General features: G+C 36.2%; 1 protein-coding gene across 1 annotated transcript in view; it reads right to left on the bottom strand.

Moving 5' to 3' along the window:
- TOX (thymocyte selection associated high mobility group box) overlaps nucleotides 1-16,754 on the bottom strand; it is a 313,432-nt gene that overhangs the window by 38,060 nt on the left and 258,618 nt on the right. The window contains exon 4 of the mRNA XM_050802262.1: nucleotides 8,544-8,825. Coding sequence (XP_050658219.1) covers nucleotides 8,544-8,825 — 282 coding nt within the window. The remainder of the gene's footprint in view (nucleotides 1-8,543; nucleotides 8,826-16,754) is intronic.

Here is a 16,754-nt window from a genome sequence, read left to right as displayed (position 1 = left end):
AAGCAAGTATTTCATGACTTCTACCTCCACACTTTCAAGGCTCAGGAGACATCATTTATGCATTAGGGAGTGTAACTCTGGGGCTTCCATTGTATATCTGATTGAGTACCTGAGAGGCACTAGACTGTAAAGCTATGGTGTTGCCCCCCATTAAAGCAGACTACCAGTCAGTCTTATCAGATCACACCATCTTTGTCTTTGCCATGCCTAAAAACAAGAACATATTGATCTGCTTTCAGTTAACATCACACTATGCCTTCCCTTTAAATACTCATGCTAACCTTGGTTGGAATTTTCTGCCATGCAAGAAAACTGGCATCTGAGAAGAACAATCTAAAGGATATACATAAAATATTCATTACTCAAGATTCACTGCCTCTCCTTCAATAACTAAACTAGATCACCACAGTTAGATTCTTGGATCATAATATTCTGACCATTTATAAAATTGCCCTCATAGAACTGAACCATATCTAAGACAATGCCCTGACTTCCACTGAAGATTTACATAAGGGGAAAAACTATGCATGAAAGATCTCTATTTTTTATGAGATAAAATGTACTTTGGAGGGAATTGTTTATTATATTGCTCAATGTTCTTGTATCAAGGACTAGTAAGTATTCATAATATCTTTGCTCTTTAGAATAGTTTTGTTGTAGTTTGATCTCTCATGTACCCAAGTAGTTGGGTTTTGCTCTATGGAATATAAAGCTGTTTGTCTTAGGAACACTGGGCATTGCCCCCTGATCTGTGGGGATCTTATTTTTTATTTTTTGTTTTTCTTGTGCGGAAAGGATGCAGAAATGAGCTGCCATTTTAGATTCTGTGTGATGAACTGGGAATTTGTAAGGTCTACTTTTGGAAGTAGCTTCATCACATGTGTGAAAAACACATGATCACTGTTGTGTCCAAAGCCTCCTTGAAGACAGAAATGCTGCTGTAATTTGGATCCATTTTCATGTCAGTAACGGATGCACTTTGAAAGATACTTGGCTCTTATGACCACAAACTATTTGGAATAAACACAATGATGATAAATATGACTGTGGTAGAAAAATTAGCTAAATGGATTTATAATCTGTCCCTGGACCTTAATTTTGAGTATTGTCTGGATCCTGACTTTTTGCATAGATGGATGGAAACTTATAATTTTAAATCCTAACTTTCCGAAAGGCCTTGACTTTTAAAGTCTAGAGTACACTGTCTCGTAAAATTTTCTAGGATGATAGATATGCTCTCTGCCCTGTCTAAAAGGGTAGCTGCTAACCACATACGGCTCTAGGCCACTTGTAATGTGGCTAGTACAACTGAGAAATTGAATTTCTAAATTTAATTTTAATTGGTTAAATTTAAATGGAAGCAGTCACACATGACTAGCAGTTACTGGATTAGACAGTACAGTATTTTGTACAGGACACTGCTTGAGAGTACATACCGTATTTGTAAAGTTACCAGGGTTCTAAGACTGGAGAGTTAAATTTTATTCCATCATAATCTCTAGAATATGGAAGAAACCATATAATGCAAAAATGTGAATTTCTCACGATGACAAGCACATTGAAAGTAAGGAGCAAGTCCCATTAATCTTCACATCCTTCATAGCATCGGTACAGTGTTTTACATGCAATGGATCATTCTACATTTCTGCTCTGGTATTCTATAGCACCGGGCAAAGGCTTAGACTTATGAGGCAAAGAAAATTTGAAATACACATAAAAATTGTATGAAAATCATAGCAACTAAAACATGGATGAGCTGAGGCCCTAAATGTCACCCTGATTACCCACAGACTGATTTCACCATCAGTTAAAGCACTGATGAATACATAAGTGCACAAATACCTAAATAATTATTATTCATAAATAAATATTACACATAAGTTTTACACAGATACATGGGCTTCATGTAACTTACTCGTAAGACATAGATTTATTTCTCAAATCCCTAGAGGTGCCCGAAGGTTTCTGGTAATTCACCCCTGTCATGTCTTATTGGTTAATTATAGAGATGTATTTAACTTATTTATCACAAGAAAACAATAATCTTTCACTTTAAAAAAGCATGTGCTAACGGTGTTGCTTAGATAATAGTATTTCTTAAGAAGCCAGAGCACAGGAGATAAGACTACCAAGGAAAGAGAATCACTGATATTGAAATGTCCCTGGAGAAGTTAGAAACGTCTATAAGCATATTTAAAATAAACTGCTGCGGTCCCAAAGCCTTTAATGGAGCTGGGAGAGCTGTTTAATGCACACTATCTTGCAGTAATCGCTGTAGTTTAAAATAGATTTTAATCAAGCACCATCTGCATAATAGGCTGAACAAACAACATAGAACTCCACTTATAACTCTTATCATATAAAGTAAATATTATAAACTCCTCTCCATAGAAACAGGGCATATAACAGCACTTTTTGTGATGTTTCAGTGAGTGAAAATTTTGCTACTTAAATTCATTCTCTCTTTTCTAAACTATGCCATCTAAAATCCCCTTATGAGAATAAATTCAAATAAGCATGGAAAGTAAGTCATCTAGTTACTGTGAAATCAGCAAGGCTGTAATACTTCTTTCATTTTACAATTGGGTTTATTATTATCTTTAATAACGATATGCTCTATGACTCAAAACATCAATTATAGAAAAATGCATATGAAGTGCTATACTTTTGAAATGATTCACAAGTGTGGGGCATTGTATCAGTGTCATAGTTTGTAAAGCAATTTCATTTTTAAGGATCTTTGATTCTGCCAAACATAGCTGAGTATGACTTTTGAATGAGTTCAGCAAAGGCACTCAGTGGCCTTATGTGAAATAGGAAGTTTGGGCTAATGTCCAGAAAAATCACTTTAAAGTGAGAAAAAAGGTTGGTTGTTATTTTATATACCTACTGGTTAAGTTTATCAATTTTATGAGATCCACTTGGTCTTTTCTAAATTTGCTGATGTAGGGAAATATGTTTACTTCTTATTCTTTTGGATTGAGGGCTTTTACAGGCTTACAGAGAAGGCAAGCTGTTGAGGTGGGGTCCCGCTGAATAAAATGCCAGGCGGCTATGTTAAGTCTCATTTTGTTTTTATTCCATAAATGAATAAAGTATGCTCAGTCATCTAGGGTATGTCTATATCCTGGCATAATTATTACTTGAATAAATTTCAGGAAAGATGATTTGGAATCAGGTACTAACTGTCTGACTAAATTTTATCATTTTCTCCTGAACTAGTTTATTAGGCTCAGCCTTAACAAATAGGATACTTTTATTTTAAATAAATAAGAGGCATACATTAGTTTAATTGCTGTGGTCTAATAAATTCTTTAAAAGTATCATACACATTATACTATATAAAGTGAACAGTTACAATATAAGCACAGTTCAATGATGAAAATACCAGACTTCCAAGTCCCAGTTTTAAGTATTCTGTCCCACTGCTAGTTAGATAAAGTGACGTGACATTTGGCTCTAACACTGTTTGATTTCACTTAATATTTGTAGAAACCTGTCTGTTCCTCATTTCTACTTTATTCCAGGAGTCTTCTTGTCTTCAGAGCAGTGGTAAATAAAAACTCCTACTCTCAAGGCTTATTTAATTGCTGCTCTAGTGATTTATCCTATTTGCTTTGAGAAAAAAACCTCCTGCTTCTGTCTAGTGTGGCAGAGCACATGCATTGATGAACTAGCAAATTAGTCACAAACTCTTAAAGGCAAAAACTAAGCGAACTCAGAGAAGACGCAGCGTATTAAAGGCAATTCTCATATTGAAGATACTGTTGAACCTCGTGTGAATTTGAGTTAAGAGTGCAATAGACAGAAGACAAACACCATGCCTGGCCAAAAGCAAGATGTTTAATGGGAGAGGTCCTGTTAAAATCAAGAGGTAAAAGAATTAGACCGTCAGTGCAAGGGTGAAGTAACATTCCCTTGTATGTGACCTACTGGAACATGCAAGAATGGCTGCTCTGGAACTTTGATACAAATGAAGAGTGGAACAAAATCTCTTGTGTTCATTCACAAACAAAAGCCAGCATTTGCAAGATTTGTAGCCTGAACATACACTTTGTGGGTGGTCTAAAAAATTCAGGCCAAGTGTGGTTCTTGATTGTAATGGTTCAAAATATGTGGCAGAAACAAATATAAATCATCCCCGGAGAAATCACTTTTAAACAAGCTCTAAAAGAATTCTTACAAAGTTCTAATACATATTAATTCTCATTTCAAAAGTACGAAAAGCAAAATGAAACAAGCTGTTAAAACCAACATATTCAGACTTCAGAATACTTCATGTATTGAAATTAGCAAAAGAAGCTATAAAACAAATATGTTTAACATGCTTAAAAGAATAAAAGAGATTAAATACATGGGTAAAGAGCAAGCAACTATAAAAAGAAGTCCAAACTCATTTGAGAAGGAACCAAATGAAACTAAAAATATAAAATATTTGAGATTAAAACTGCAATAGACCATTTCAGATTAGGTATAGCTGAAAAGAGAATTATGAACTGGAAAATATGTTAATCAGAATGTAATACAGAGGGGCAAGGAAATAGAAAATATGAAAAAGTTGTGGAAAGGAGAAAGTCTAATATTCATCCCCTCAGAATAACAGCATAAGAAGGGAGCAAGAATGGGATAGAGGCAGTATCTGAAAAAAATAAGGAATGAAAATTTCCCCCAAATTGCTGACAGACAGAAATGATTACAATCAGAATGCATGCAAAGAAACCCATACATATCACCGTGAAGCTGCAGGACACCAAAGACAAGGGAAGATCTCAAAAGCAGTCAGAGAGTAAAGTCAGGTTACTTTCAAAGGAAAGACAGTAAGACAGTAAATCCTCAAAAGCAATAGTGAAAACAAGGATTCAGTGGAATAATATAATATCTTCAAAATGCTGAAAGAAAATAACTGTCAATCTAGAATTCTATACCCAGCAAATGTGTTTTTTAAGGTAAGCATGTTACCTGCAGACCTTCATGAAAGAACATTTTAAAGGCATAAAGAAAAAGATGTCAGGTGAAAGAAATATATAGGTGAATAAATCCAAAGGAAAAATAACTTCATAAAATAATTAAAATAGCGTTTCATGAAGTTTATTCAGCTACAGAATTCAATTAAACTATAGTTAGAATGAACAACGATAACAGCCCCCAGTAAAAACTGAACAGAAGGTGTATGGAGTTAAAGTAATCTAAGAAAGAAGGTAAAGATACTGGTAAATTTTAGACTTTTATATAGTTGTATTCCAGGGACAGCTACTGAAAGAAGAGAAAGAATATAAAATCTCTAATCTCAAAATGGGAAATAATGTAATGAGAAAAATAAGAGCAATCTTAAAGAAGATGAGGAAAAAAAGAAACATAAAATATTTGCGGCATAAACAGAAAGCAACATACTTAGAAAAATAAGCCATTTTCATATTTATATTAATGTAAATGTAGTAAAGGTTTCATTTTAAAGTAAAACTCATTTAACTACATGACATTTATAAGAGACAGTCAGATAAAACATGGATATTTTCAACACAAAAGCAGAAAGTAAAAGGATAGAAAAATATATAATGTGATTCTTAACCCATAATTTCCTTAAAGAGAAAACTGTGCCAAAAATATACGTGTAATGCCAGATACTTTTTGTGTCTTAAAGTATCTCTTATATTACAAATACGGGATTACAGGCTTAGAATCGCAAGCTGCCTAAGTTTGTGTTTCTTTGATGCTTTACTGTGTCTCATTTATGACTTAAGGCTGTCAACACAGTTTCCTAGCAATCAAAATCACGGGTAGTGTTTATAAGGTGATAATTTATTTTACTGATGTATTTACAATATTCCTCTCTGTCAAAACAGACTTATTTCATTTAATTGTTCAATTAGATGAGCTGGAATCAATATGTAATTGCTTAAAGACAGCACAAAGTGTTAAGAGGAAAGCTTTAAAAGCTTTTTCTGGTGTGGAACTAAATATTCTTTTTTAGTTCACTTGTTAGAAATGATTTAAATGATCTTTTTGACTTAATGCTATTTCACATTTAACTGGAGCTGTTGCACTACAACTTTCCACATAAATCCTACTCATATGTAAAGGGAAAAATCCAGTTTAATCCTTAACTGTAATGAAGAATGCTTTAACATTTTCATCAGAGGATTTTTCTAGCTTAAATAAATATAATAATATAACTCAAATAAATGAATAGGAGGATTTGAATTGGAGACAACGTGAAGAACAGTGTATAGAATTGGAATGAAGGGTGACTTTTCTTGAGATGGAAAATACACTTAAACTTCACATGACTTTGTGTCAATGTTTGTTCAGATAGAAAAGTCATTTTAATGGATGCAGTCTTAGAAATCAATCCCTAAACTTTCATGCATCGATAATTCAATAATCTATCATTATAGAATATGAATTTTACTATGCAATGCTGACACAGTCCACTAATGAAGAATTATAAATTATTTCAAGATGTGGATATTGAATGATTGGAGAGGACACCCACTGGCAAAGTTTCATATCAGTATGGAAACATGTAAATTCATGCTTTAGCAAAATTATAAAATATGGACCTAACAGGTTAATAGCAAATGGCAGAACCCATGAATGTTAATGAATTTCAGATTTCTACCTACTCTTCTACTCATACAAGTGGAAGACTGTGAAAAATGTTATTGTAATTAGGAATAATGCAGTATACAATTTACTGTCAGAGGATGTTACTAATTTTGCATTTAATTTCCTGAAATGTCAGGAATGAATACTGATAAAGACACAATCCAGATACACAAATTGATCTTTACTATGAGAGTACATTAATTTTTCCCCTTACAATAAAGTACATATCATCTGTGTTTAGCAAATTGATTTGAATTATTCATGCATAATCAACATCTAAATCACTGTCCACAAACAAATTATTGGTGTTCACATTTGGGTTCAGGTACTCATTGGCCATTAGGTGTAATCTAACAGCCAATGAGTACCTGGAGCCATTGGAATAACCTGTATTTTCTGAAGAAAATTATTGCCCTGGAAATGGTCAGCTAAAGGCAAGGCTTTCAGCAGCCCAGTCAATTATTTATGAATATCAATTAGATTCCTCCTGCCGTTTCACCTAACTCATGAGAGGCTGACTCACTGACAACAGGGAGAGATGGTAAGGATGGAGGGACTGGCTTGGGCAGTGTTAGGTTCTGCAGCTGTTCTAAAACGTACTTGGGATTTGTTTCAGTCAGGTGTGGTAAGACAGAAGACAAGGAAATGATGATTGTGAGGAAGAAGTTTCCACTCATAGATCCCTGAAAAGAGGAGGCACAGCACAGCATAGCACACAGGGCCACACAGGGAACTACCCAGGTTGGTCAGGAGACAGAAAGAGGGAGAAGACAGAGCATGCCCCGAGCCTTTACTGGGGATTTTGTGGGCAGGAATGGGCAAAGCAGGCTGGCATGCTGAGTAAGCCTAGGACTGGATAGTTTGAATAACTTTGGTGGGCTATGGGCTATAAGGAGTGATCCCTAATTGTCTGACACTTGGCCTAGGGGTGATGTAGGGCAGAGGGAACACTGGCTTGGTATGTGAGAGTTTTTAAAGGAGATGTTTGGGATGCAGCTGTGAATTGTTGGCATGTATACAGAAAGGGGGCTAGCAGGAGTGTCGTTTGCAATCTCTAAAAATTAGCTAGCTCTGAATTTCCAGGATTAAGGCTCCAAATGCCAGAACATCAAGAATACAAAAAATAGGAAAATATAGTCAATGCAGCTATCTTATCTTTGTCATCAGGCTAAATAAATTGATGAATCACTATTTATCTAGACTGAAAAAAATTAGCAGAGTTACTAGAAAGTTAACCATGTATATCAGGATTGCACAGTGCTGCTTTTGGTAGCATGTTTATAGTTTAACTTTCCAAAAACAAAATTCTCACAATGGTAAAAAGAAAAAAAAGTGGCTGACATAAAACCCATCTTCTTATTCAGATAACTTAAAAGAATGACTCTGCTGGCGACAGACACACAAATAACCATATTGGCAAGGAGTTAACAAAAGATATTCAATGAATCAACGAGGAATGGAGTCATCTAGTATCCCTGGCACTTACTTTCCACATCCTCAATTTGAAATGGTTGGGTCAGGTGGCCACAAAGGTTTCATCTAACATCATCACCAAACATCTCCTCTCTCTCTCTCTCTCTCTCTCTCTCTCTCTCTCACACACACACACACACACACACACACACACACCCCTTCATTGTACCCCAGTATACTGCCTTCTTAAAATGGTACATTGACTATACAGGCCCGAACTTTTGTAGGCGCAAGCAACTTTTATGCTTAACACATCTATATTTAAAGGATTTCTCAGGGACTTTAAAGTGTAATTGGACAAGAAGATGGTTTAATCCAGTTTGTTTGTAACCTCATGCTTCATTAACAAAGCAGGTGTCTCCCACCAATGTTTCACTTGGACGATATAAACTTGTACCCAGCACAGGTCAAAGAAGGTACCTAAGAATGGTCTCCTATAGGTCCTAAAAATAACTTATTCATACCTTAGAGGTATCATCGCCTTCATCTTCATGCACTGAACTGGATGGTGAAGGAGTTGCAGACTTGCTTCCAGGCGGAGATGGTGAGTTGTGGGGAACATTGCTTCCTCCCATATTCAAACCAAGTTGAGCACTTAGCTGTGACTGGTTAATGGTAGTCAGCTGGCCATGTGGCATCATTCCTGGCTGCTGCCTGATGTCTGCAGGCTGGCCCCTTGGTCTCATGGCTGCCATCTGAGGATGGGAACTGTATTGAGCTCCTTCTGGGTTTCGTATATCTGGCATCTACAATAAATAAATAAATAAATAAATAAATAGGAAAGGAGTAATTTTCAAAACATGTTTTGGGCAAAAAAGTAATAATTCTTTAGATTTCCAGATGTTCTGCTGAGTCACATACACATTTATTTTATCGGGGTAAAATAATCCTAAAAGTATGTATCACCCTAGAGGACAGCATAAGACTACCAAAAGAATAGAATTTGAGAATTCAGTTAGCATCATACTTCATTACTTGAGATGTGATTAATTAGATTTACAGTCTTTCTATGCTAGTGAAATACAGAAATATATTATTTATATATGTATTTGTGTATTATATCATGATCATATTTATATAATGTAAATTTCAAGATGCTGATGCTCATTAGAGTGTCTGTCAAAATTATTCAATTATTAGTGATTACAACATTCACAGCAATTCATTAAACCCTGTTTGTTTTATCTTGATCATTTAAGAAAGGCTTTGGGAGTTAATAAGTGTACTCTTGTACTCAGTTTAAAGTTTTACAGGGTATTACTAGCCAAAATGATCTCCTAACTACCAGATTCAAAACACTGATAGGCTGGTATTAACCAATTGATTGACTATTGAAATGACTACACAGTCAGACTTGAAAGTAAAGCTCTAAAATTGCAAGGTCAACATATTAATCCATTATGCTATCTGAGTCACTGGTTTTTAGCCTTAATGAGACTCACTCTTGTAATTCAAGCAATGAATTTTGTCTCTGCAAGGATTAGAATTAAAAGCATTGGAGGATGAAGCTCTTAAGGTATCTAGAGGTCAAATGTGTTGTATAAGAGGAGTATGGAGAATTTCACTTAACATTTCTCTGGCATTTTCAAACTTAAAATAATGGAGAATATTTCATGGTGCTTATAGGAGCAGCTCAGTTTTTTCATCCCAAGGTGGGGGGTTGAGGAATTCAGGCAGATAGAGAGCACACAAAACAAGAGAGAAAAACAAGAAGACTGTGGGGGAAAAGATCTATGGTTAAAGTTACACGTTGGAAGTGAAAAAGTAATACTGTTATCTTATTCTGTTTCATTAGAAAAGAAAATCCCACAAAGTGTCAGATGTTTGGCAATGACCTGTCTGCAAATGTTGTTGTGACATGAAAATATTGTGAAGGCAAATTAAGTAACCTAGTCATAGGTTCTTGTTTTTGTTTTTATGATAATAAAATCATTTTCCACCATTTTCCCTCTAGTCATTTTACCAATCTAGTTAGATTCACCTAAAACTAAAATTGAGGCTGTCCAGAGTCCCCATATGTGCCCTGTGTTCTTCTCTGGTACACATTTATTGCCTCCACCATGAGGTCTCTTATTAGTCAATTTCACTCCTTTAGATCCTTTCCAACTTTGGCTACTTCTCAGTCTTCAGGCACAGTTCAAGGTATCCTAGACCTCCAGCTGGCCTCATGATTTGTACCTGCCTTTTCTAAGTCTGAACCAACATTTTTTCCATTATCCAAACTGTATTCCTCCAATCCTTCCAAAGTAGTTCAGGATTCTCCCTTCTGTGATGTCCCTCATAAAGCAGCTTTTACTATTCAATGGTACATGCAAGAGCTGCAAAGGCTGTTGGTGACACCGTCGGTCTATGGAAGAGGAACACTGGGAGGGGGTGATGATAGTGCAAGCTTGTTGAATGTTTGTGGAATAAGGATATAAATAATTATAAATGAATAAATGAAGGAGTAAAACCCAAAGAGATCAAATGACTTGACCAAAACCAAAGATACAACCCACCTCTCCTAATTCCAGTCTTTGATACTTCCCACTGTATTAAGCAGCTGATTCAACATTTTACATATTCCATAAAAAAGATTACAGTTAAAGATAATTAAAAATACCTTTTCAAATGTTGTCTACCCAAATCAATAATGGTTTTATCTAGCCCATTCATGTTGCCTTCAGTCACATTTACTAAAATGGTTGTTGCCTCTTCTTATATGTACATGTAACTTCTACAATCTGATCTTCTTTATGAAGTAGTACTAGCTTTCACGGATATCCTTAAAGTTGTGCCAAGGACAGAGAGTACCATGAAAATTAGGACTGACTTTTGAAACTACACAGAAGAGACAGTGTATACTGAATTTCTTTTCAGGCCTACTCTCAAAAGTCCTCAAGTCCTATATGTTTTTAGACCTTTAGCATGTAGAACAGCTCCCATTATGGGCACAGAGTAATGGATATCCGTAAGTGGACACTATCCTACAACGGGCAGTCTTCTTTCCCAACCCGGCACCAAATAAAGCACTACTGTGCATATTCCAACTTATATGTTTTATAGCCTTGTAAATGAAAAGCATTTACTAGCAAAATCATACTTCAACTAAATGATCTTTCTAAAAGTATGTAACTAATTGCTATCTTTATTTCTCCTTCACATAAATCCCAAGTTACAAAACACGTACAGTCTGTAACATATCTGTTTTGAGCCCATTTCTTCTCATCCTTTCAGAAATCTTGTGGTTTTAATATATCAGAGAGGATGGTTTCTAAATTAATTTTCATATGGAGTTCCAGATTTATGACTACAACTAAAAGTGTTCCAAAAGCTTGAAGCAATCTTCACTTTATCACACCTTCTCTCCTCCACTGTCTTGCAATCTTCGAAGATGTTTTCTCATGTTAATTTGTGTAGTGGGTAGATCTCTGGGCACTAAAATCTGCATTTCCACCCTTGCACTGGAAGGAGAAGAAGGTGGGTGTGGCTATGGAAGAGTAAAGTATCAATTTGGGAAAGGAAGGTGAAGTACTCAAGAGGGTACCTCTCGTTCCACAGTCTCACCATTAGTTCAACATATCCTGTCACCAGTGGTGTTAGGTCAGGCAGACAGCTTGAATATCAACTCAAAGCACACTTTTCCTGTGTGGAGCATGGCAAGCACAAATGAGGGAGCATATCTGTATCTTCAGTCCTCAGATGCACTTACAAACAGTGGGATCTTAACATCCATGGCAACATTTCTGAATTAGGAGGAGTATTTCCATTTACCTTATTTTCCTGAAAGGCATTTCAGTATTAATCACTGCCTAATGTATAATATGGGGAAAATTAAACTCGATAAAGTTTGATTACTGAAAATATGAATAATTAGTTAGATCATGCAAATAAGCTAATGTTTTGATTATTGGTTTCCTGCTGTAAAGGTATTGATTGACTACAGCTACATCATGTCAAATACAAACCCTGAAGTAGCAGAATATTATTTCCTGTTAATCACCAATATTTTAAATATATTTTGAACAATTCACTTAAGTCATGCTGAATTGCAACGGTTGTTCTGATTCTTCTCAACTCCTTCACTGACTTCTCTTTTTTCTACACCACCCCACCTCTAAGTGATTCCTTAACATGTTATTCTGAGTCACATTTCTTCCACCCAGATAAAATTTGCCACGGTTTTATTAATGGGAAATGTTCTAAACTAAAATGTACAATTCTGACCCAAATTCCAAGCCTAATTCTGCAACTGCTTGTGAGACATTACTACTTGAACATCATTCTTGCTAGAAATGTGAACAAAGTTTTCTTTCTCAAACCTATTTTTTTTTTCTGTCTGACCAATATCTGCTGATGACACCTTCATCTTCCTTGTCACCTCTACTCAAAATGTTGCCGTCATTTTTGACTCTTTTCTTTTCTACCAAACTCTTGTGAGTTCTGTTGGGTTTACCCTAAAACATCAATTATTTCCATCTGCCCTTCCACCCATTTCCACACCCATTCATCTATCTAGGCCTTCATTACCTTTTCACTTGCAATAGCTGCTTAACTAAAATCGGTCTCTTTACATCTACCCCAAAGAGTGGTACAAAATTAATCTTCATGAGCCATGGGCTCAACAATTCTCTAATGACATCTGTCCCCCAAATTAAATACAAACTCTTCAGCATGACACGAAACCTTCCAAATGAAACTCACGCCCTATAACCATCCCTCATCTACTCTATTGTTCAGTCAAACCCAATTAATTGCTTCTTTTTTACCTAAATCTCTCTCCCTTAATCATGTGTCTTTGTTTACGCTGCTCTGTCATTATTCAATTACCATTTTCCGAGAATTTGCTGTCTAAAGTTGTTAAAAAGAGGGGAAAAACCCCCATAGTTTGCTCAGTGATTTGTGGTTTGCCCAGTACTTTTACTTATTGATCCTTATAACTTCCCTTTGAGGGAGCCATGTAGGAAGAGCTGCTTTGCACAAGCCCACAGAGAGGTTAAATGATCTCAGATCTTTCTATTAGCAAAGACTGAAGTAAAAATGAAATATACTTTTTTTACATACTTGTACTTTTCCCACAATTTCATGATGCCTTTACCATCTTCATATATCCAAACCCTAAATATATGTTAAAGTCAAGTTCAAAAGTCAGCTTACCTATAAAGTTCCAAGAACCTTCTGATTCTGAACTGCCAAAGCATTTTGTTTATACTTTCTTTATGGGATACCACTTTAAAATTTATTTCTCTAATGTGTATTGTATCTACCTTCTAGATAGTAATCTCCTTGATTAGTTCATGACTAATGCATTTTTCAATCCCTCTTGAGATATCTTTTAGTTAAATGGTATTCTAAATATTCAAAAATATTTGCTGTGTCAGTGTGTAACTAAGGGAATGAATTCATCAGTATAAACTGACTTTAACCAGTCTGATGATTTTTCTTTTTTCCTGGGAACTTCTTAGTCACAAGATGAAAATATTTGATTAATGTCCGTTTCCCTTAGTGGCAGAAACCTCAAGCTACCCTCCTACACTCATTTTCCTTTTGTGCTGAAAAATGGGCCCCTCTAGCTGGCTCAAGGAGGACATTTGTAGCTTCCTTTGCAGCTATGCATGGCCCTGTGACAATGAAATGTAAGTGGAATCCTTGTGTGGTGCTTGCAAGAAGTCTTGTTGAACGGAGGGGCTCACCTTCCTTTGTTTTTCTCTAGTTCCTGCTGGCAAAAACGTGGAGATGATGGAGAGAGCTAGGGAAAATGTCTTGGACCAAGACATGGCACCATAAGGACGCTGAAGGCACAAGAAAGGAGCCTGAGGGTGTGATTATTCTGGAACCTGGACAACCTACTTACAGTGGGAGTGAAAGGGAAGTAAATGTCTGTCATCGTAGAATCATTGCCATTTGGGGTTTTCTGTTATAGGCAGCCCAACATAATCCTAATTGATACACCCTAGGAGGCTGAGGTGAGCTGAGATCGCGCCATTGCACTCCAGCCTGGGCAACAGGAGCAAAAAACTCCGTCTCAAAAAAAAAAAAAAAAAAAAAAAAAAAAGCTGGGAGAGAATTTATTTTGTTCACCATTATAGCCCTAGTATCTAGAACAGATCTTGGCACGCAGTAGGAACTCAATACATATTTCTTGAGTTACACTGAATAGCTGTTTAGGTCTGGTACAATTAGGATTGATGATGCCAGTTTCACAGAAGTAGTTGTCATAAATCCTTGATCTTTTGGGAACTTCATTTGCTAAATTCTAGGGCTCGAATGTCTCAAAGGTAATTTCTCACGTGTGTGTTTCTCATTTTGTTTATTTTCAAGCCTAATGAACTTCATATTTTCTTGGCAAAATGTCCTGCATGTCACTGGCATTTTAGTGTTGAGTGGCTCTTAATATTTATCTCACCATTTGCAAAACTATGTCCATTTGAAAATGGGTGCTAGATTTCACTTTTTTGGAAATCAGATCTGTTTCCTAGAAATGCTATTGATGACCAATGTCAATTAAAATAATGAAGGGGTATTATAATGATGAAGAAGAAATTTCAATTTTTCCAATTAATGCAAAACAAAAGTTCCATTAAAATCAATTAGGAAGCCAGAGCAGAAGTCATGTATTGTCCCACATGACCTGCCTTGATGCTAAGGCCATGTTCCTTTCTCCCCTTGCCTGGTTACCTAGAGCTGAAGAGTGCCATGTTGAGGACAGAGCTCAAGGTGGAAACATGAGGCACAATAATAGCTACATATTTCAGCATATGTTTTCACTTTATTTCCTTTGATTTTCTTTCTTTCTTTTTTTTCTTCTTTGACATGGACTCTTACTCTGTCGCACAGGCTGGAGTGCAATTGCACAACATTGGCTCACTGCAACCTCCGCCTCCCAGGCTGAAGCAATTCTCCTGCCTCAGCCTCTTGAGTAGTTGGGATTACAGGCATGTGCCACCACACCTAGCTAATTGTTGTATTTTTTAGTAAAGACGCGGTTTCACCATGTTGGTCAGGCTGGTCTCGAGCTCTTGACCTCAGGTGATCCACCCACCTTGGCTTCCCAAAGTGTTGGGATTACAGGTGTGAGCCACCATGACTGGTCCCTTGGATTTTCTTTGAAAAGGAAAAGAAGAAAAAAAACCTTGTTGCTCATCTCAGGTTATTATTTTTAAAAAATGAGTAAGATTTTGGTGTAACTGGAATAGGGAAAAAAAAAATCCTTGGAATAACATTAGTCATGTTAGTGATGAAATGGTGTTAAAATCACATACTTAAATGGCACCAGAATGACGGAGGGCCTGCCTTTCAGTGTTTAAAACTCTGTGTGCTTCACAATCCTTCCAGAGTCTGTATTCCTCCTTCAAATATCTGCATCCTTCCCCATCCAACATGCCAGCCTTGAAAGCTATCATTATCTCTGCCTCTAGCAGACAATCTATATCAAAACAGTTGTACACATAAAACTGCACCACCGCCTCGGCTGGCTCTGCTCTGATCCAGCTGTTAGAGTGAACAGCAGTTGGTGCACAGAGCGCTGGAACATGGGTAGCCCTGAGGCCTTATTTGCTAATGTGGCTCACCAGCTGCTGCTTTCTGTGGTCTTTGCAGGCAAGGCCTGGAAGGCTGCCAGTTGCAGCAGGAGCAGGAGAACGTGAGGAATCTCTGAAGCCCGTCCATTTACCCCTGTCTGTCAGCATTTGACATCCTGAGCTGTGTGGAGTGCTTTCCCCAGGGCAATAAGGAGATCCTGCTGGCTTTAGCTGTGACAAGTGCTTCCTCTTGGTTCCTTTTATACACACTATCAAACACACACCGTTCTTAGCACCTAAAGAAAAACTTCTGAGCCTTGCTCTTGGTTGTCCATGCAGGCCTGCGTGATTAATTAGGGCAGGAAGGCAAAGCGGTTTCATTTTTCTTAGGAATAATGCGCTCTAAGAGTCTATGAGAAGAATGTAAATGTTGATATTATTTAAGTCCCCAATTTGATTACATATTTTTGCCAGGGATTCAATTAATATGTAAATGTATACACCAGAATAAATGTGTGGGGAAATTTAATAATCAAAATTTATTTATTATTTTCCTAAATGCATTTCCAAGAGAGAGCTTAATTATTTGTTGTCCAAACACATTAAATAAATCGTTTTTACGTGACCTTCTTGTGATCTATTTATTATTTAGAAATGTGTACTTTAAATAAACTTTATGTTAAGATTTTTGCTATTAGACTTCATTTAGTTGCACTGAACACTGATAATTAACAATGAAAGAGGGAAAATTTGGAAAAATACACATGAACAGAACTTGCTATATTTTTAAAGATTGAGAAAAGTGAGGTTCAAAAGAAAGGTTGGACATTTTTATAAAAATGTATTTTTATCCTCAGTATTTTAATTTAGAATAACTTGATTTCAACTCTGCATTTCCATAAACAAAACTATTTTTGTATTTAATATTTGGAATCTTTCCTTTTCTTTCAAAAGACAATAGCAACAAGTAGGGTTCAGCTTTCTTCACAGTATGCTACAACAGAATACTTGCAGTTTCGTTAGGGTAATTAGTCATTATGAAACAATTTATCACAGGAAAGTAAGAATTCTGAGCATAATTTATTAGATAGTTGCCAAATGGACAGCCATAGCACTCTCTAGAACCACCATCTTCAGGGAAGATTAAAACTGCCTCAGAAACCAGTGCTCACACTG

This window comes from Macaca thibetana, chromosome 8 (genome assembly GCF_024542745.1).
Source record: "Macaca thibetana thibetana isolate TM-01 chromosome 8, ASM2454274v1, whole genome shotgun sequence".
Taxonomy (NCBI): Eukaryota; Metazoa; Chordata; class Mammalia; order Primates; family Cercopithecidae; genus Macaca; species Macaca thibetana.
Note: the sequence above shows the minus strand (reverse complement) of the source record. Positions and strands in the feature narration are given on the sequence as shown.